A 22,035-nucleotide genomic window follows, 5' to 3' on the forward strand; every position below is an offset into this window, starting at 1 on the left:
TTTTTTTAAAGATTTTATTTATTTATTTGAGAGAGCGAGAATGAGAGAGAGTACATGAGAGGGGGGAGGGTCAGAGAGAGAAGCAGGCTCCCCGCCGAGCAGGGAGCCCGATGCGGGACTCGATCCCGGGACTCCAGGATCATGACCTGAGCCGAAGGCAGTCGCTCAACCAACTGAGCCACCCAGGCGCCCCCCCTTGTGCTCTTTGATGCGCTCTTTCTCTCTCAAATAAATAAAATCTTTAAAAAAAATCCATACCCATTAGCAGTCACTCCCCTTTTCACTTTCTTCCTCCAGCCCTTGGCAGCTGCTAATTTCCTTTCTGTCTCTATGGATTTGCCTATTCTGGACATTTCATGATAAAAGGAATCATACAATAAGTGTCTTTTGTGTCTGGCTTCTTTCACTTAGCATAATATTTTCAAACTTCCTCCGTGTTGTAGTATGTATCAGAATTTCATTCCTTTTTATGCCTGAAGAATATTCCATTGTATGGATATATCACGTTTTATTTATCCATTCATCGCTTTTAAGATTTTTTTTATTTGAGAGAGAGAAAGAAAGAAAGTGAGTATGAGCCAGGGGAGGGGCAGAGGGAGAGGGAGAAGCAGACTCCCCGATGAGCAGGGAGCCCAATGCGGGGCTCGATCCCAGGACTCCAGGATCATGACCTGAGCCGAAGGCAGACACTTAACCGACTGAGCCACCCAGGTGCTGCCCCTATCCATTCGTCACTTGATGGACATTCGTGCAAAGCTCTAAACCCAGTATGATAATGCCCAAGTTGGATCTTTTGTTTTTTTGTAGTATATATTCTCCTAAGATCTCATCTGCTCTTAGAGTTCTTGTTCTTATATGGTGGAGATGATTCTAATTCTGATTTTCAGCCCTTTGTCTCTGCTATTAGTCATTTGTATATCTACCTCACCCCCCAAAATTGAACTTTATGTCCCCCCAGACTAACTTCCCTAATACTATGAAGAGTGATTGGAGGATAAGATGCTGAGGGAAAGGAGACCAGTTAAATTGCCTAAAGCAATCTCCCCCAAATGAGGAAAGCCTAGCCATGAGGGGTGGTCACAGGGACAGAAAAGGAGGCAGAAATCAAGGGGTATTTTAGGAGAGTCAGAAGGGCCCTGTCCTTCACCAGAGGTGGATGGTAAACATACAGAAGTGATTTCGATTTTTGAGGGGAAGGCATGGGGAACTAGGAGAATTGGAAAACAGCACAAATGGTGGTGCCTCTATGTAAGAGCAAAGCTGGGAGAAGCTCTTTTAGAGATGATAAAATGAGTTTTGGATGGTTGAGTTTAAACTGATGTCAAGGCATGTAAATAGAGATGACTTAGCAGCTGGAAGTGCTGGGAAAGCTCCTCTGGAATAAAAATAGAAATCTGACCAGTACCAGCCTGGAAATGGTCATTGAAGCTGTGAGACATGATTGGCAATACCAGATTTTGGAGATCCATTTAGTGTAGTGCTTTTAATCTTTGGCTACTTTTCAAATGTCAGATGAAAGGGAACATGGAAACATGAAGGCAGAGCTGCTGTGGTTCACAGGGAGTGAAGAGGTGACAGACGAACTCAGTCCTCCAACCTCTCCTTTTGCCTCTGAACCCTTCTGTGCTACAGATGATGAAAAGGCCCTGAGAATGAGGCGATTTGCCTTAGCATCATATCAGTGGCAGAACCAGAACTGGAACCCAGTGACTAGCTTTTCCCTTAGGGCTTAGTTTCGAACTTTAGAAACTTCTAAAGGAAAGCTCAAAAACAGTTTTCATATTTCTTACTGTTCCCTTCTCTAGAACCCAAGTCACTAGCTTCCCTGCATGCGATGTAGGGAACATAGCGCCCACAGACTCTTGGTCTTGACGTCCCTCTCCTGGTTCTCCTACCTCTCAGGTGGCTCCTTACCAGGTTTCACAGGCCCTTCTTATGACTGTGCTTTTCACAGTCCACTCGCAAGTTGTCATCCACACTCAGAACTTTGTCCTAGTTTAAATTGCTGATGACTCCTAAATCAGTCTCCAGCCTGAACATCTGAGTTTGAGGCTTAGGACCAACTGCTTAGTGGACATCTCCACCTGGATGTTCTAATAACATGTCTAGCCATGTTTGGTACCACTGTTAGATACAACTTAATGCCAATGAACTTGCAAATCTAAATGAAATGGGTGACTTTTTTGGCAGATTATAAGTGGCCAATATTGACTCAGGAACCTTAATAGGCTAATAAACATAGCAGAAATTAAAAGGTTATTATCTTCCTGCTATAAAGCCAGGTCCAGCTGGTCTGTTAAACCTTCAAAAAAACCATAATTGCTACGTATTTTCCCCTATATTTTTATTATGAACATTTTATAATTTGAAGTTTTATAGTTCAATACTTTTAGAAAGTCTTAAAATAGTACCATGAACAGCTATATATTCTCCTCTTAGATTTAATAAATTTGCCACATTTGCTCTATAAGCACATATTTTTTTTGCCTACCATTTGCAAGTCAGACATTCTGACACTTTACCCCTAAATACTTCAGCATGCATCTTCTCAGGGTAAAGACATTGGCATAATCACAAAATTCATCAAAGCATCAAATACCCAGTTCATACTTGAATGTCTCTATTCCAAAAATGTTTTTAGAGTATCCTTTTAAAAACTAGGATCCACTTCAATAAACTACTCCAGAGCATTGAAAAGGATAGCAAGCTTTTATTCATTTTATGATTTTTGATCCCCAAACCTGAAAAAAAAAAACACAAACACATGAAACACAAAAATCAAGCAATCCGGGGCGAGTGGGTGGCTCAGTCTGTTAAGCGTCCGCCTTTGGCTCAGGTCATGATCTCAGGAATCTTGCTCAGCAAGGTGTCTGCTTCTCCCTATCCCTCTGCCCCACCCCCAGCCCCCACACTCTCTCAAATACATAAAATCTTTTTAAAAAATCAAAAAGCGGGCACCTGGGTGGCTCAGTTGGTTAAGCGACTGCCTTCAGCTCAGGTCATGATCCCAGGGTCCTAGGATCGAGCCCCACATCGGGCTCCCTGCTCTGCGGGAAGCCTGCTTCTCCCTCTCCCACTCCCCCTGCTTGTGTTCCCTCTCTTGCTGTGTCTCTCTCTGTCAAATAAATAAATAAAATCTTTAAAAAAAAAATCAAAAAGCAATCCTAATAAATATAAATACAAAAGTCCTAACAATATTAGGGTATTTCAGTAAGAGTGAGTAAGGGACAGGCGGGGCTAGGTAGGGAGAGAGAGGTATGGGGCTATGGGATCAGGCTCACAGAAATCCCAAAAACGCTGAGGTGTAAGGAAACCAGAGATAAGGGAACAAACCAGACCACCCTGCCCTAGGCGTGTGGGGGGAGTGTCTTTTTTAAAATAGTCACCTGTGACCAACAAAGAATAACCAGACCCTAACAAAGAAGCCATTAAAAATGTTATCGCTAGTCCCTTACTCAAGCCAAGACATCACAAGAATGCTAAGGCCACAAGCTGCCTGGTCAGTTCTAAAAAAAAGACTGTCAGTGGAGGCCCTCGTTGGCAACCCTGTCGGGACCCCTCGCACTCCTAAAAGCTTTTTTCCTGTATCCTTGCTTAATAAACTTCTATCGCTTTACTCACTCTCCTTTGTCCGCGAGATTCATTCATTCTCCGATTCCGTGAGACAAAGAGAAACCTAGCTTTCCCGCTTCAAGTGGACTGAACTTTTGAGGATCCTGTGTTTGAACTGTTTCTCTTTTCCCCTCCCCCATGCCGCAGCAGCCTTGCGGTCAGAGCGCACTGATGTCTTGAGTGATTAAACCAACCTAGGTAATTCCATCCCCGTCACAGCGACTTGTTCAAGCAGCCCAAGGCAATCAGCAAATACGGTATTATTCCCGGCCAGAGGTGATCTAACCAGCAAGGGGTTCAGTCCTTTTGCCAAGAATCGGAGAGGCCGATTGTTAAACACCACCCCAAATTAGGTCGCCCACCTTGGTCCCTTTGCCTTTTGAGGCATTACTTTTTCTGGATTGTGTTGTTATTCGTCGTTTCTCCTTGGTTCATCCTAGTGCAAACAGCGAAGACTAACAGGTGTTTGAGGAGAGCAGGAAAGAAGACACGCTCTGGGCGGAGCCGGGAGGCGGGGTGTGGATGGAACCCAGGCCCCGCCCCCTCCTGCGCGCGGCTCTGCCCCGCCCCGCGCCGTGTCGCCGTTCTCGGTCCAGAGACCTCCGCTGGGGCCGCGCCACCGATGGTGCTACCTGGGAGAGCAATGGCCAGTAAGTAGCGCGGCGGCCCGAACTCAGGCATAGGACCGGGAGGCCTAGGTTGCGGAGCCGGCGGCGGGTCTCCCCGGCTCAGCCCCTCGCCTCCGCTCCGTGTCCCCGCCGCGCCCCAGGCCTTCCCCGGCCCGGCGTTCGCGGGACTGGGGCCTCGGGCGTCTTGGCGGCGGAGCGCGGCCCTGCGCCCTCCCGGGGATTCCAGGCTTCCGGGAGGGCGGGCGCGGCCGCGGGAGCGCGGGGCCTCCCGGCCAGAAGGGCCCGCGCCTTGCTCCTCGCTGGGCTCCTGCGTCCCACCCGGTGCTTCTAGGTGCATTCGGGGGCCGCCCCCTGCAAGTTCACCTGCGCGGGAATAGGCAGGTAGACGGGTGATCACTTAAAATCCAAGTTCCGCACCCCCTTTTTCCCCTGCCCCAACTCGAAGACTGCACTTTCAGTAAAGCCTTTCAGTGATTATGATACTTCTGCTAGTGTGGGAACCTCTGTCTTGTGGGATTCTTGGAGGCTCTTAGGTTTTGCATTAGCGCTACTATCCAGTGGGGTCGCTTTCACTCTCTTCACAGATTGATTTTTTGACTTGGGTTTTGCAAAGGCATCAACCCTAATTATTTGTGGTTGGAACCCTGTCACGTGAAAATGAAGCATCTGTTTTCTTTCATTTGGGCTGGGTGGTCAGAGGACTGGTTAACTTGCCCCATGTTGCACCACCCTACCTGCCACCCCCCACACCCAGTGGGGAATGCTCTCTTCTGGACAAGAAAACTGGACAAACTGTTTCTGCATCTGGGCATTGAGCTTTCAGGTTAGGTATTACATGTTCCTTACACATCCCTATCCTGGATCGGCCCCAGGGGCACGTTTCTAGCGATCTCTGACTCCAGGCCTTTGCCAGATTCTTTTACAGGAGGCTTTGGAGTGCTCTGGACTCATAGTCTGGAGACCTGGATTGTTACAGTTTTGCCTCAGCCCATGTCAACAAGTCATTTAATCTCTCTGAACCTCAGTTTCCTGACTTGTAAAATGGGCATAAACTGCCCCTGCTGAGTCTTGGGAGGCTCCCACGAGATGGTAAGGTTTGTGGAAGTGCTGTTTTTCATCTTAACCTGCCAGAGCTCAGTGCAAGTCGGGGGCTGAAGCAATGTTCAGGACCGGGGTATGGAAGTCCTTGTACACCCCTCCCTCTGCGTGTGGCCGGTATCTTTGAAGACGCAGGGCATGACAGAGGCTGGTGGACTTGAGAGCTGTGGTTCCTGGTGGGGTTGAGGGTGGTTCTGATTTGTGTGAGGAACGTTTTCAAGTTACATGACCTCCCTGCAACCCACCCAAAAACGAACAAATGAAGTTCCCATCCTGCTTTACAGGTCTAGATTTTGGCTCGGATTTGCCACTGACTTGTTCACTGATCCTGTGCAGCTTCCCCCCTGCAATCCCCTTGTTTCCTCATCTACCAAATAGTGTTAAGGACGCCTCAGATGCTCGTGTGCGTAAAGGGCCTGGCACATTCCTTACGCTTTTTCCCAAGTTGGTCCCTTCACTTAGATATTTTTTATCCTTTTTTTTTTCCTTTGGTCAGTCTTCCATTTTTAGATTCTGATAAATATTAGAGCAGCCAAGGACCTTAAAAGTGATTGTATTTTCATTTTACAGCTGAGGCGATGAAGTGACTAGTATTGTTTTCAGCATCAAGAAACCCCTCACTGGTGGCCTTTCCCTGCCTCAGCCCCTCAGAGGAGGGGGTGATTTGCAGAATGTCAGGCGGTCCCCAGCCTGGATCAGGACAGCTGCCTTTCTGGGTAGGATGAGGGAGAGGGGAAACGGTCAGCAGAGCCGTGGTGAATTGCATCTTTTAATCCCTCAGAAGCAGAGACAAAGCCCAGCTTCTGACAGTTACAGTGTTGAGTTTCAGTGGGTCTGTAGGATGGTCTGGTGACACCTAAAGGTATCTGTTTGCTCCCAAGTAATCCCAGCTTTGGTTTTTCCTGTTTTCGTTTTCTTCATTTTCACTCAGATTCTGAAACTCCTCAAGTGGCATTCAGGGTTAAATTGAGCTCTTCTCACTATATTTAGGACAAACCAAGGAGTGGAACATCTGAGTTTTCCTACTTTTAGGGTTACCACTTAGCCAGAGAGGCCTTCACAGGTAAGGGTCTGTCAGTGTTGCTTCTTCGGGGGACATTTGCACCATTGTAGGCGACACCCAGGGGGAGAACTCCCTAATGGTTTTCAGGTTCTAGAGCTTTTCAGATTTCTAGAGCAGAGGTGGGTAGGGAAGCCAGGGAAGGCCATTACTGATAATTCCTGAAGTTTTGCAGAGCTTCATGGGTTACCACGTGCTTTGGATCCTTTAATGTCCCCTTCCATCACACCATGAGCGAAAACTGCATCAGTTAGGGTCCAGACAGGACACAGAAACCACACCAGTCACTTGAACAGGAAAAATTTTGTATGAATGATTAACCAGTAGGTGATTAAGAGCTACAAGAGAACTCTAAAGAATATAGGAGAAGCACATGTGGGGTGTAGCTATTACCTCAAGGAGGGAATAAGCCTGGAAGAGCCCCTGACCTCCTTGGCGGACAGCATTTCTTGTTGGCCACATAATCGGTGGGACTCAGTCTGTGATGGAAACGTGGAGCCCCTTACCCAGGTAGCAGGAAGAAGCACTGCTAGTTTTTCCTTCCACAGTCTCTCTCTCCACCACTCGTGGCGTTTTTTATTTGCTACTTACTGTTGTGCTCTTTGGGGCACGGGAATATTCATGGGGTGAGTGCAAAATCTCACAGGTGCCCGGTGGCCCTGCCCCGGGATAAGCCCCAGTGCAGCTCATCGGCTGCTAACCCCCCCCCCACCCCCGCCAGCAGCTGGGCCCGGGACACCAGGTCCCAGCTGGTGGGGGGGAGCAGAGACAGGTGTCTCCCCTTCCCACGGGCCTGCTGCCCCACTTCACGGCGAGTGGGTGATTTCCTAGGGATTTCACCTGCACTGAGATGTGCTCAGTACCCAGGTCAGGGGTAGGTTGAGTCCCAAGATCAAACAGTAAGGGATAATTCCATGTTCAGACTCAGTCTCCTTCTTTCAAGCCGCGGTCTCATTAGTATGTAAGAAGCTGGCCCTGCCCACCCCACTGAGGCTCTCGTGCCGGTGGGAGCGTGACCCAGGGTGGCGTTCTCTTCCAGGGTTTCTCAGCCTCGGCATCAGTCACATTTCGGGTTGGATCGTTCTTTATTGTGAGGGACTGTCCTGTGGCCTCTGGCATGCTGAGCAGCGTCCCTGACTTCTGCCCATTAGATGCTAGGAGCACCCCAACAGTTGTGCCCATCCAAATGTCTCCGTTGTCACATGTCCCTGGGCGTCGGAATTGCCCTCCGGTTGAGAATTGCTCTGATTCAGCAGTCAGGTCTTCTGACAGTTTTCTCTCCTCTTCATCCTCAGCTTTCCGCTTGGCCCTCATCCAGCTTCAGGTTTCTTCCATCAAATCAGACAACGTCACTCGAGCCTGTGGCCTCATCCGGGAGGCAGCAACACAAGGAGCCCAAATCGTTTCTCTGCCAGTAAGTATGGAGGCGGAGAGGGTCACCTCCTTCTGGGAGCTCTTGACCGACTAGAATACGGCCTGCATCCAGGGGTCCAGCATATTCTGGGGAATGGGAGATTTCGCGGGATCAGCATGATAGTGCTGGAAGGGAGCTTAGAAACCGCTCATTTTACAGATGAGGAAACATCTTCTGTGGCTTTTGAAGCTTCTGTATTTTTTTCAAGCACAGGCTTATTGCTTTCCATAGCTAAGGATATAATTTTGAGCCCGTGGATTCATTCTAACACCCACAGCCCTGTGCTTAAGCCGAGTTGTAGCGGGGCCTGGGTGCCCAAGGGTGGGAACTCACAGTTTGCCTGCAGACAGTGAGGAAGAGGCCGATCTGCCAGGTTGACAAGGGTCTGAGAGAGCACACAGGACGTGTGTCGCCTCGCCCCACCTGAGCCAGCCCAGGTGTTCGCTTATGGCCACAGGCTCTCTGGCTCTGGGTACTGTTGTTTTCCTTACCAGCTGTGTTTTACCCCTTCGCGAGCAGAGTTTACGAGAGGCAGCTGTGCCTTCTTAAAGCATAACTGTAAAATGGGTTGGATATTTTCGCGGGTTTTTTTCCCTTTTTCTCTGCCAACATTGTTGTAGGAATGCTTTAATTCTCCATATGGCACGAAATATTTTCCTGAATACGCTGAGAAAATTCCTGGTGAATCCACACAGAAGCTTTCTGAAGTAGCAAAGGAGTGCGGCGTATATCTCATTGGAGGTAACGTCCTGCCCTCAAGGTGTAGTGGCCTAAACATTAAAAACATCTGAATACTTTCTGTTACATTTAAACCATGGAATACAAACCATGTAAATTAGGCATTGAAAAGAATGTGGTGAGGGCACCTGGGTGGCACCTTCCGATTAGGTCATGATCTCGGGGTCCAGGGATGGAGCCCCTTCATCGGGCTCTCTGCTCATCGGGAGCCTGATTCTCCCTCTCCCTCTGTGCTCACTCACTCGCTGTCTCTCAAATAAATAAATAAATAAATCTTTAAACAACAAAAAAAAGAATGAGGTGGATGTTATGTAATAATGTGGAAAAGTGTTCAAGACACACTGTTACATGGAAGAAGCAAGTACAATACGACATGAACAGGTACTCCCATTCAGATTAATGCCTCACACAAAAGGTTATGTATTTTTTTTCTGTCTTTATATATGTAGCACATGGTAAATATTGTATAAGGACACACCAAACTGATTTTCCCTGGAGAAGCAATGGGAATACAGAGGCAGGTGGAAATGTGGAAAGAAAAACCGCATTGGAGTGTCTTTCATTATACTAATACAACATTAAGAAATTTGTTTTTTCACAAAGAGGCCATATACATCAAGGTAGCTTTATAAACGTGGTTTTGAAAGAAGTGTGATTTTGAAATGCATTTAAGATTTTTAAAAATTTTTTTAAAAGTATTTATTTGAGAGCGAGCGAGAGTGAGCGTATAAGCGGGGTGAAGGGCAGAGGGAGAAGCAGACTCTGCTGAGCAGGGAGCCCATTGCGGGGCTTGATCCCGGGACTCCGGGATCATGACCTGAGCCGAAGGCAGACACTTAGCCGACTGAGCCACCCAGGTGCCCCTTGAAATGCATTTTAAAATGTTCTATTTGCTTAAAGAAAAAATACAGTAAAACTGTTTAATATAGCAAAATTATTCTGTTATATTAAGAATTAGAAATGAATGAGAGGTGAAGAAAAGACAAAGCAAGAAAAGAGAAATGCAGGAACTACATTCAGTGGTGTCAGGACTGGCTTACATTCCCATCTTGAGGCCTTTTTGGATACAGTTATGTTGCAGGACCTGGTGAATTTAAGTTGAGCAACAGTGAATCCTCCATGTTGCTCTAGTGTTAAATAGATTAAGTGTAGCTCAAGATCAAAGCCGAATTCAGAAACAGTTTGGTTATTTTTGAGACCTGTCTTTGGTATCTGACTTAATTATATTTCATCTATACTCTGAAGTTTATCTCTGAAAGATCATCCTCAAGAAGACAAAAAGAACCCTTAGAAGATAGTATACTTTATTCCTGGACCCAAGTGACAGTTTATCAAGTGTTTGTCCAGTGATCATAAAAGAATGCTTCATTCAGAATATTTTCTTTGCCTGTGTGTTTCTCCTCTCAATGAAAGGTTCCATTCCTGAAGAGGATGCTGGGAAATTATATAACACCTGTGCCGTGTTTGGGCCTGATGGCACTTTACTGGTAAAGTACAGAAAGGTAAGCAGGGAATGTTGCAAGTCTCATCACCTCTTGAGAATTTGCTGTAATGTTCCATAGTCTCTCTCATCATATTGCACACACATGGGGCGTTAGATGAATTGGTACAGTCAACTTGTCGAATCTTGGCTGTTGACATTTTGATATAAATTTTAGACTTAGCCTGTCAATTTCAGCAAAGGAAAAATCTACAGGAATTTTGATTAGAATTGCATTGAATATAGAGAGGTCACTTTGGGGAGAGTTGACATCTTTGCTGTAGTAAATGCATACATATTGAGAATTGTTAAATATTCCTGGTAAATTGGTCCTTTTGGCGGGCGCCTGGGTGGCTCAGTCGTTAAGCGTCTGCCTTCGGCTCGGGTCATGATCCCAGGGTCCTGGGATCGAGTCCCGCATCGGGCTCCCTGCTCGGCGGGAAGCCTGCTTCTCCCTCTCCCACTCCCCCTGCTTGTGTTCCCGCTCTCGCTATCTCTCTCTCTGTCAAATAAATAAATAAAATCTTTAAAAAAAAAAAAAAATTGGTCCTTTTGGCATTATGAAATCCATTTTTTTTTTTCTCATAATACTCTTTGTCTTGAAGTTTATTTTTTCTCTGATATTGCTATGGCCACTCTAGGCTTCTAATACTTAGTGTTGTATAATACATCTTTTTCTAATTCCCTATTTTCAACCTGTATGTGTCTTTATATTTAAAATGATTCTCCTATAGATAGCCTGCAGTTGGGTCTTGTTATTGTCTTCATTCTGACAACCTCTGCCTTTTAACTGGAGTGCTTACTCCACTTATATTTAATGTAATTATTGGTACGGTTGGATTTAGGCATTAGACATTTTACTGTTTTTTTCCCTTTGTTCCTCTTTCCTGCATTCTTTTGGCTTAGTTGAGTATTTTTTAGAATTCCATTTTAATTTTTTTTTTTCATTTTAATTTTTCTATTGGCTTTTAGCTATATACATCTTTGCTTTTTTTTAAGTGTTGCCCTAGGGATTACAACATGCACCCTATCTTTTTGCAGTCTCCTTAGAATTAATATTATACTGCTTCATATGAAATTTAAGAGCTTCCCAATTGTATCATTTCCTTCCCCACCCCATTTTCTGTTATAGTTGACATACATGTTGCATCTACATATATTATAAATCCCACAAAACACTAAGTTTTTAAGTAATTATGTGTATTTTAAAGAAAGATAAAAATATTTTGTTTACTAAAATGTTTACCTTTTTGGTATTTTTCTTTCTAAAGAGCATAGTTCTATCTGGTATCTTTGCCTTCAAACAGAAAGACCTTCTTTAGAATTTTTCTAGTGAGGATGTGCCAGGTAGGAATTCCTTTAGTTTTTGTTTATGAATATATCTTTATTTTGTCTTCATTCTTCAAAGATACTTTTGCTGGAATAGAATTCTGGGTTGACCATTTTCTTTTGTCTCCTAGAAATTTGAGCAATGTTTTTCAGGTATCTTCTAGCCTCTTTTAAAATTTTTTCTGATAAAAAGTCAGTGGTGATTTGTATTGTTCTCCTGTATGTAATTCATGTTTTTTTTCTGTCTGCCTTCAAAATTTTTTTCATAATCCTTAGTTCTCAGTGTTTTGACTCTGATGTGCCTGCCTAGATACGGTTTTCTTTATATTTGTCCTGCTTTGTGCTTCTTTAATCTGTAAATTTAACTCTTTCATTATATTGGGGGCATTATTTTGATAAATATTTTTCTGTTCCATTCTCTTCTTATTGGACTTCAATTTTGATACTGTTCCACCAAACCAGGTCACCAAGACTCTGGTTTTTTGTTTTTCCCACCTTTTTTCTCTTCAGTCTTCTTCAGTGTGGACACTTCACATTGATCTGTTTTGGTTTTTTTTTAAAGATTTTATTTATTTATTTGAGACAGAGAGAATGAGAGAGAGAGAGCACATGAGAGGGGGGAGGGTCAGAGGGAGAAGCAGGCTCCCCGCCGAGCAGGGAGCCCGATGCGGGACTCGATCCAGGGACTCCAGGATCATGACCTGAGCCGAAAGCAGTCGCCTAACCAACTGAGCCACCCAGGCGCCCCACACTGATCTGTTTTTAAGTTCACAGAATCTTTTTTCTGTAAGCCCCAGTCTCCCGTATGCCAATCCAGTGAAATCTTTTAAAATTTCACATAAACTTTTATTTTTCTACTGGTATTTCCTATATGTCCATTCATTGAGAGTGTACTTTCTTTAGACCTTTGAGCTTAGTTTCAATAGCTACTTTGTGGTAATTATCACATCTGGTCTAGTTGGAGTCTCCTTCATTGATTGCCTTCTATTTTTTTTTTTTTTATTTTTTTTAAGATTTTATTTATTTGACAGAGAGAGAGAGGGAGAGAGAGCACAAGCAGGGGGAGCAGCAGAGGGAGAGGGAGAAGCAGGCTTCCCGCTGAGCAGGGAGCCTGATGCACGGGGCTCGATCCCAGGCCCCTGGGATCATGACCTGAGCCGAAGGCAGACGCTTAACAACTGAGCCACCCAGGTGCCTCTGATTGCCTTTTCTTTAAAGTTGGGTAACATTTTCTTGTTTCTTTGTCAAGTAATTTTGAATTACATATTGGATTATATGTTGTTGAGATTCTAGCTTCTGTTACTCTGAAAAATGTTGTATTTTTTTGTTTTAGTAAGTAGTTAACTTGGTTGTACTCAAACACCATACTCTTTTTCCTTTGGGAGTGGGCAGCAACTTCAGCTGCTCTGTTCTAAGTCATTTAGCTTTAGCTGGGCTGCCTGGAGTCCGCCCTACACATCTTTAATTCAGTACTTAGCAAGAGATTTGGATAGATTTTCATATATAGAACTTAGGGCTCTTCCTCTTGGGCTTCCTCCTTTGCAGGATTTCTCCCTCACTTTTCCAGCTGCTGTGAAACGCTGTCCTCTGGTTCCTCGGGCCAGTATTGTTATAGGTGATTTTTATCACCACTCCCAGCAACAACTGGGATCCTGCTTCCAACTAAAAGGTGTAAACAGGAAATTCACCTTGTCTTATTCCTGATCTCAGTATGAAAAAGCTTTTACTATTTCACCATTAAGTATGATGTTCCTTCCTTTTTTTTCTTTTTTCAGATACTCTATCAAATTAAGGGAGTTCCCTTCTTAGAAGAGTTTTTTTCTTTTGTTTTTAAAATAAGAATGAATGTAGAAGTTTACCACATGCTCACCATGCACCTCTTAAGATGATCATATGACTTTTCTCCTTTATTTTGTTAGTGTGGTAAATTACGTTGATTGATTTACTTGAATAAATCCAATTTGCTTCTGTTTGCTTTCCTTGAATAAATCCAATTTCGAAGTGATGTGTTACTCTTTTTATATATTGCTGCATTTAGTTTGGAAAATTCTACCTATTTTTAATTGCTCTCCTGCTCTCCACCTCTCCTGCCATTTTGTCAGGTTGATTATGAGTCTGTGAAGACTTCACTTAGCATTTATACTGAATAAAAGAATAACATGTTAATTGCTTCCCAAAAGAAACCTAGACAGTCAGCTTGCACACCACCTAGGAAAGAAGTGTCATAAAGCCTACAGCATGATTTTCCCGTTTTGCATATTAGAACTCACTTTGATAAGGTGTCAGCTTGTGGGGTGGGTTGTGTGGGGGTTGCTGTTTGTGTAGTTAATCTCAGAGCATCCCAGTTTCCGGCCATGGAAAGATGTTTGCTATGATTGCCGTGACCCTGCTGGAGAAGAGGTAACCAAGTTCATTGCTTGTGGTGCAGCTCCATCTGTTTGACATCGATGTTCCTGGGAAAATTACATTTCAAGAATCTAAAACGCTGAGTCCTGGTGATAGTTTCTCCACATTTGATACTCGTAAGTACCAGACATGTTCACCTGTTTTAGTAGTATCAGTAGAAGAGGATCAGGTGTTCCCTTTTTTTTTTCCCTCGTATGTCCCTCCCCCACTTCTTTACATACCCTGACTGCAACACCAGAAGTGAGACGGGTGGAGAATGGTCAGAGATCTAGAAAGGGCGGGCTGAACAGAGAACAAAGGGTTTGACCTGATTTTGCTCTACCATTTGGTCACAGCATGGTATTAGCATGATTGCTTCCAGAGTTTATCTCTTAGGCTGTGATTGAACACCTCCCACACAGATAATAAGCATTCAGTTAGAATGAATTTCTCATTTCTTTTTTTTTTAAAGATTTTATTTATTTATTTGAGAGAGAGAGAATGAGAGACAGCATGAGAGGGAGGAGAGTCAGAGGGAGAAGCAGACTCCCCGCTGAGCGGGGAGCCTGATGTGGGACTCGATCCCGGGACTCCAGGATCATGACCTGAGCCGAAGGCAGTCGCTTAACCAACTGAGCCACCCAGGCGCCCCGAATTTCTCATTTCTAATCTGAGATAAATGATGTCTTTATGAGGGAAAATCCAAGCAGGAGTAAGCTTATACTTCTCCATCCATGGCCTGGGGTTAATGTATTGCCATCAGTGTTTTGAGATCTTACATGGAGGCTTTACTCTGCCGCACCGTGTTTCAAAAGGTTAACTTTTCATTTGTGCATTTTCTGTTTGAAAAACAGCTTACTGCAGAGTGGGCCTGGGCATTTGCTACGACCTGCGCTTTGCAGAGCTCGCACAGATCTACGCCCAGAGAGGTGAGACGGCACCACGACTCTGGTGTAGGTGCTTAGAGATTTGATTCTGGCTTGGTCTTTGTGTGTCGAGGGAGCCCTTAGGCAGAAAAACTGGAGAAGAGGTCTTAATCTCTCCACCCCATCTGATTCCTCAGACTTTTGCTGTATATGGACAGTATGGTTTTTCAGAGATTGTATTTCAACACACCATGCAGCTAAGGCAGGAACCGTGCTCCTAAATCTGCTCTATTCTTTGAGCCCTTCTTGCTACCATGTTTGGAAAGAGTCACATGGAGCCCACTAAAAATAAGGATGTGGTCTAGGGTGTCTGTCATGGATTTCACACTCAGTAGTCCTAGATGTTGGGTACAGTAGAAATATAGTCTGTGACTTTTTGGTCCAGAGAAGAAATGTCCTACTGGCCTAGAAGAACACTGAGCCAAGTCAGAAGATCCGGGTTCTGCTTCCAACTCTCCTCCTTAATTGACGTGATACTTTGAGTAAATTATTTAATTTTTAGAGCTCTGTGGATCTCAGGTTTTTCATAGGCATAGTGTGTGGAGATTAAGGAGGGAGAACTTAGCTCTTTGTATGGTACTCAACAAATGTGAGCATCCCTGCTAGACTGTCCAAACTACTCTGATCCGGACTTGACTTTTCACTTAACAAAGTGGAGTGGGTGCAAACATTTTGATGGCCTGCTCAGCAGAAAAGGTGGACGTGCATGGGCTCTGGGTTGGCAGACCCTGTTGAGCTCTCTCAGTAAGCATTAGCGCACCTACTCTGCCCCCCATTTCACTTGAAAAGCATTAGTGAATGTGGTCCTTGGCCGTGCGGAGCTGACCATATGGTGCTGAGAGAAATTTGAATGATTTTTTTTTTTTTAAGTGAAGTCACATACCGTGGTTTTGGTCATCAGTACCACTGTTTTTGAATGTATGTGTAGCATGTGTGTGTCTCTAAAGGAATTCGGAGCCATAACTTAATATTCCTGACAGTGTCCGGCTTGGCTGACATCTTTTCATGCTTGGGAAAGTTCGAGTTTGGTCCCCACTGGGTAAAGAACAAAATGGGGAGCTAGTGTGGTGGGGTGTTAACCTGGACCCACTCTTCTCTGGCCTTTCTCTCCCAAGGCTGTCAGCTGTTGGTGTATCCTGGAGCTTTTAATATGACCACTGGACCAGCCCACTGGGAGTTGCTTCAGCGAGGCCGGTAAGAAAGCCCCTCAGGCATACCTTCAGGTGTCTCAGTGTTGCTTTGTGAAAAGATTTCCAGTTTGGTGGAAGTACCAACGTTCCTGACTCAGAATGCTGCCCCTGACCCAGCCTGCTTTGCCATCCAGATGCAGTCGGAAGAGATGAATCAGCCCGTTGACTGTGCTCTGCAGATTGGGGTGCTTATCCCGCCCCCATCCTTTACGCCATTCTGCTCTTCCTGGAATACTCTGCCAAGACACTTGTTACAAGGTCTTGTTTTTCTAATCTGTAGTCCGAGGCATTGCACAGTGTCCTCGGCACGTCACAGTAGCTGTGTCCTGAGTCCCCTAAGGTTGGGGAGCGAGCAGTGAAGGGCAGCTAGCAGAGGTGGATGTAACATGGAAGGGAAGAAGAGTGTGACTGTGTGTGTCTGTGTAAAGTGTGCTGAAAACCATGAAGTAGTGGTCAGAAATGCTGGTTTTCTTCATTACAGTTCTGTTAATTGAGGTATAATACACTTAAAGAGAAATACACCAATTTTAAGTCTGTAGATCAGTGAGTTTTCTGCACGTGTATTCACCTGTGACCAAGGTCAACACGGAACACTTGCAATCTCTAGAATGCTCCCTTTTGTTCCTTCCACCAACCCTGTCCTTGTTTGCCCAGATGTAGCCGCTATTCTCACCTCTAAAAATGATGGTGATTTTTATCAGAGGAGGCAGCAGAGGTGTTTGGCTGGTTGCTTGGTGGAAGATGGGGTAGGGGCACCCGATACCATGTATATTAATGAATGCAGTCTTGAAGAAAGCAGAAAAGCTTGAGAAACATTGGAATGGCCTGGCATGGATCCGCTGATTGAGCCCGGAGAGCTCCCAGGTGAGGTGGCTTGATGTACCCAGGCTGCCACCTGAAATTCTTATCTAGTCTGAGCTGATGGGACTTCGGCCACTGGGGGCATGGAAGTCCCGTGCGGCCCTGCAAGGCGTATGGCCCCAGCAAGGCTGGTCCATTCTCTCTGGCCACCTTGACTTGCTTTTGTAGGTTAACAGGTTGGCTCAGGCCAGGGTGTCAACTGTGGTGGTGCTGACATTTTGGACTAGATCATTCTTTGCTGTGGGGGCTGTGCTGTGCATGGTAGGATGTTTAGCAGCATTCCTGGTCTCCATCTACTAGGTACCAGTAGCAACCTCCTATCACCAAAGTCAAAAAGTCAAAGTCAGTGTCCTTGGACATTGGCAAATGTCCCCACTGGGCAAAATCACCCCCAGTTGAGAACTGGTTTATGCATTGAGATACTTTTTGAAGAGAGGGTTTCATGGCTTTGGGTGTTTCCTTCCATGTCTGAGCCAGCCTACCCTGTCCTAGTTTTTAAAAGAAGGATTTGTACATTTGGAATAGAAAAATGTTGCCTATCTATAATGTATGAATTCTCTCTTTTTTGTCTGTTGACAACAGGGCTGTTGATAATCAGGTATATGTGGCCACAGCATCTCCTGCCCGGGATGATCAAGCCTCATATGTTGCCTGGGGACACAGCACTATTGTGAGTCCTTGGTGAGTTGGCTAAGCAGGGACAGGCTCCCCAGGAGCTTGAGAGAGAGGGCACTTGGGTGGGTGGGTTTTCTGATTCCCCACCAGCCCTGCCGCTCCCTCAAACCCCCATATCCTCACATGCCTGCCAGGTCTGCGCCTCGTCTGCGAGAGACCCTTCCACTTGAAAACCGTGTGAGAAAGAAGTGGCCCTGCTGTCCTGACTGAGTATTTGGCCTTAGCCCTCTGAGTGGCTCTTGTTGTCAGTCGGACTTGGATCACATGGGGGAAACAGGCAACACTGATGATTTTAGTAAAGAGGGCTCCCAGACTCTTGGCTTTTGGTTAAAATTTAAGCTGGGTGACTGGTTCTAGAACAGGAATTAGTTACAGGGCGAGGATTTTGCTCCCTGCCTAATGAATAGAGGATGGGGGAGGATGGGTTCAATTAAGGGGAACTCTGCCCTTGACCTCTGTGACAGGGACAAGCCTCGTCTAGTGAGGCCGGCACCAAAGTCCACTCAGCACGCAGTCATTTGTTACCATACGCAGCTCCTGGGCTGTAGTTGTGCGGTTTTCGTAGCACTTTCGCACACGTGGTCTCCATGTGAACTCAGAGACTTTTCCTAAGTTGGGCTCCGTTTATAGATGGCAGAACTGAAGTTCATGGGACAAAGTGGTTAGGGCTGGTGTTTAGATTCAGAACTTTTGACTTCAGAACTTGGGTTTATTCCATACCACTTCTCACATATTTGTATGATTACACACACACTGATGTGTATTTCTATAATTTCAGGGTAAATAGACCAGTAACAAGGCTGAGAAGGCTTATAGATCACTGTGGGTCCCTGAAGTTCTCTCTCCTGTTTTTATAGGACCCAAAGATTAAAGTGTGTGATAGGGGAAGGCCTTGGAAGATATGACCAGGGAGCCTCGTGCACATTAGATTTGGGAGGCATTGGCAGGCTGGAAGGATTAACTGGCTTGAAGATTTTCTCCAACTTGGTTCGAGTTCCTCTGTCCAGACGTTGGTGATAGGCTTCCTGGCCTCTTGGGCAGCTCTGCTCCCTGCTGGTTCTCCCGATGAACCTTGTTACTGAGCAAGCTGGCTGCTTCTGAGACAAAGTAGTTGTACATGATTTATCTTTATTGGTTCCTTTTCAAAATTCTGTCTGTAGGATTTGGGGGGCCTTCTGGCTTATATTGACATCAGGATGGGTGCCTGGGGTTACCCCAGAGAGAGATCTTTGAATGCCAGGGCAAATGGGGAGGAAATAGAAAAGAATAAGAAGAATTTGGTTAAATGGCATTAATGATGATGTTTGTAGCTCACTGGTGCCAGGAATTTGTCTGTGGCCACCTGGGAAATGGAACCATTTACTTTGTCAGATTTTTTGTTGGGTCAGATTATTTTGTGTTTTGGAGAAATTTCATTTCGATAGATGTCTTTGAAGTCCTGCTTTGGGCTAAGAAACTCAGGACTGGAAGGTTTTCCAGATCAGCCTTTCCCCAGATTTAGGCAGGAGGAGTGTTGCTATTTCTAAGCCTGGGGTTCCTCTCCTGTTGGGGTGTGGTTTCCCCACCACTTCTTTCCTTCAAAAAACTGAAACCCGATAACAAGATACCAGGGGCCACAAGCATGAGACCAGAGACCCAGGCAGCGCTGGGCTCTGTTCAGGCCCAGCCTCTCTGTCCCCAGCCTTGGAAGGCGCAAAGAGCCAGCCCACCCTCCCAAAAGGGTCTTACTATCGCACTCATGAAGTGACAGGATGGAGCTTCCCGATCTTTACAGGGAGCTCTATTCCTGGAGGTTTATAATCGTGGAATAGCTGCCATTTCCTAGCAGTTGGCAGTTTACGAAACCTACTACATAGTCTTCTCAGTCCTCACAGAGCTCTTGTTTCCACTTCATAGGTTAGGGAACGAGCTTGCAGATGACTCGCCACAAGGCCACACAGCTACTTACATGGTGGAGCAGGAATGTACGCCCCTCCCTTCCTGTCTTCAGTCTCCCGATGCCTTTCCCTGGGGCCCTGAGGTGGGAGGAGAGCAGGGGCGTTAGTACCCACTCCCTCCCTCCGGCATCTCTTTCAGGGGGGAGGTCCTTGCCAAAGCCGGCACCGAGGAGACGGTCGTGTGTTCAGACATAGGTAAGGTTTGTCGTTGGCACAGCTTAGGTCCGTGGTGTCCCCATCGGTCTGGGGTGATTCCGCAGCTCTGAAGCTAATGTCCCCTGGAGGGGCTCCCTTGGGTCCCCCTCCTCGTTTATCCTTAGGGGAACTAAGGATAACAAGCCCCGGGGGCTGTCTCTCAGCTTGAGTTTTCTTGGTTTGGTTTGAAATGACCCCAGGGACGGTGCCAGGCCACCTGGGCCTCCGGACAAGGCTGATATTACTGAGTTACTTGCTGAGATTCTGGTGGGTTTTATACTGTTTGTGGAAGAAATCCTCATTGGTTAGTGAGGAGTTACGTCTTAGTAATGGTACACTTTCCTGTTTTTGCAGACCTGAAGAAGTTGGCTGAAATACGCCAGCAAATCCCCATTTTTAGCCAGAAGCGATCAGACCTCTATGCAGTGGAGGCGAAAAAGCCCTAAGGTTTATGTTTCTAACATGTCACGAAACAGGAGGATATGTTTCTGCAACGTAATCCATTCCCTGCTGAATTCTTTAAAGAGATCTTTTTTTTTTTTTTTTAATTTCAGCTTTTTCCCCTTCCTGGGAACTTTCTAATGAGATGATGGAGCATCAGCACATGGTATTTTTCACACCATATTAAATAGTTAAAAAGGACTCAGGCTGGCATTGAGAGCAGAAGGAAGAGGGGATGACTATATACCTCCCATACTAAGTTGCCTCGTAGTAGTTGGTAAAAGTATCAGACCTTGGTATCTAGGTTGATTCACCTGCTACAAATACATTTGTGTCACACACACCTCTCATCTCATTGCTGGAGTTGGAACCCATTATGTAGAAAACTTGGTCTGGTGCTATAGTTTTTTGGAGCAGGATGTTAAAGTTACATTTTTAGTCTGTGAGTAGCTATGGGAAGCAAGGTGATGGACCCTTGGTGTTTGCTAGAGGAGATGGCAGCCCCAGTCCTTCCTAGCAGCCTGGAGGTTCTTCAGATTCAAGGAGGAGCTCATGAATCAAGCCCAGACCCTCCTGGTCTTAGGGGAGAGGCTGTGTCAACAGTGAGTCATATGGGAGAATGACTAGTGGCATTTGGTCAAGGCAACCAAAGATGAGTCTCTGCAAAAGATTTTCTTGATGGGGTGAGTGTCTGAAAATCTTTTTCTTTTTGTTTTTCTCCCTAGTAACACTTTCTAGCTTGATAAAGGCAAATTTTTAGCCTAGTGGTTTTCAGAATCCTTTTGTACCATTAAAAATTAAGAATTCCAATGAACTTTATTTTTATGTATGTTATATGTTGGGCTGGTAAAACGTTTAACAACCAGCTGTCCCCAAAACCCTGATTTTGCAGTAACATTTGCCAGTTTCCATGGTGTAAATACTTGCACTGTGGCCAAGGCTCAGACTGTCAGTATGACATCTCTAAACAGAGTTGGAAATACGCGCAGTTAGCACTCGTGAGCTGGAGCGGTCCCACACTAGCACACCACTGTTTACATATATATTTACCATCCTGGAAAATAAAACAAAATTTTAAAACAAAAGAATGCATGGGCACACATTTTATTAGCTATAAGAGTGATGACATCATCATGTCATTTAACCTTTGGAAACCAGCATTGTATACTCAGAGGAATACAAGAATGAAAAAGGTAAATGACATTTTAAAATTAAGTATACAATTTGGTAAAATCGGACACATGTATACATCCATGAAACCACTCTAATCAAGATAATGAACAACCCTCGCCTCGCGCCTCCCTGCAATTTTCTTGTGTTCTTGTATAATCCCCTCTAGCTACCCTTCTCACCCCAGGCAGTCACTGATCAGCTTTGTCACTGTAGATAGGTTTGAATTTTCTGTAATTACCTAAAAGTGGAATCATACCTAATGTGTATACTTTTCTGTCTTCTTTCACTCATCATGATTATTTGGAGACTCATCCCTGTGTGTGTCACTCATTTCTTTTTTTATTGCTGAGTGGTAGACCATTATATGGATATACCATAATTTGATAGACATTTGAGTTTCCAGTTTTTGGCTATTAGAAATAAAGCTGCTAAAAACATTTTGTACAAGTTGTTTGTTTTTCTTTTCTTTTTTTTTTTTTTTTAAAGATTTTATTTATTTATTTGAGAGAGAGAGAATGAGAGAGAGCACATGAGAAGGGGGAGGGTCAGAGGGAGAAGCAGACTCCCCGCCGAGCAGGGAGCCCGATGTGGGACTCGATCCCGGGACTCCAGGATCATGGCCTGAGCCGAAGGCAGTCGCTCAACCAACTGAGCCACCCAGGCGCCCCCAAGTTGTTCGTTTTTCTTGAGTAATTATCTAGGAGTGGAATGGTGGGGTCCTATGTGTATTTCACTGCCAAACTGTTCTCCAAAGTGACTGCCATTTTACTTCATCACCATCAGTCTGTCAGTGTCCCAGGTGCTCCACGTCCTCACCAGTATTTGGTATGATGACTGTTTAAGTTTAGCCATTTTAGGGGCGCCTGGGTGGCTCAGTCGTTAAGCGTCTGCC

General features: G+C 45.2%; 1 protein-coding gene across 1 annotated transcript; it reads left to right on the forward strand.

The window, feature by feature from the left end:
- The first annotated feature begins 4,169 nt into the window (after positions 1–4,169).
- On the forward strand, positions 4,170–21,566 carry NIT2 (nitrilase family member 2). Its single transcript, XM_021692433.1, has 10 exons — positions 4,170–4,262; positions 7,695–7,813; positions 8,434–8,554; positions 9,965–10,053; positions 13,789–13,882; positions 14,600–14,674; positions 15,787–15,865; positions 17,305–17,403; positions 19,474–19,529; positions 19,884–21,566. The coding sequence occupies exons 1-10, from the start codon at positions 4,235–4,237 to the stop codon at positions 19,973–19,975; spliced, it is 852 nt and encodes a 283-aa protein (XP_021548108.1). The 5' UTR covers positions 4,170–4,234; the 3' UTR covers positions 19,976–21,566.
- The last annotated feature ends 469 nt before the right edge of the window (positions 21,567–22,035 follow it).

Source organism: Neomonachus schauinslandi, chromosome 1 (genome assembly GCF_002201575.2).
Source record: "Neomonachus schauinslandi chromosome 1, ASM220157v2, whole genome shotgun sequence".
NCBI lineage: Eukaryota > Metazoa > Chordata > Mammalia > Carnivora > Phocidae > Neomonachus > Neomonachus schauinslandi.

Excerpts from the sequence above, each read along its gene's own strand:
- NIT2 (XM_021692433.1), top strand. The coding sequence starts at position 4,235 with ATGGTGCTACCTGGGAGAGCAATGGCCA. Across the intron at positions 13,883-14,599 it reads TTTCTCCACATTTGATACTC|CTTACTGCAGAGTGGGCCTG; the intron begins GTAAGTACCAGA and ends TTTGAAAAACAG. Across the intron at positions 15,866-17,304 it reads GAGTTGCTTCAGCGAGGCCG|GGCTGTTGATAATCAGGTAT; the intron begins GTAAGAAAGCCC and ends TGTTGACAACAG.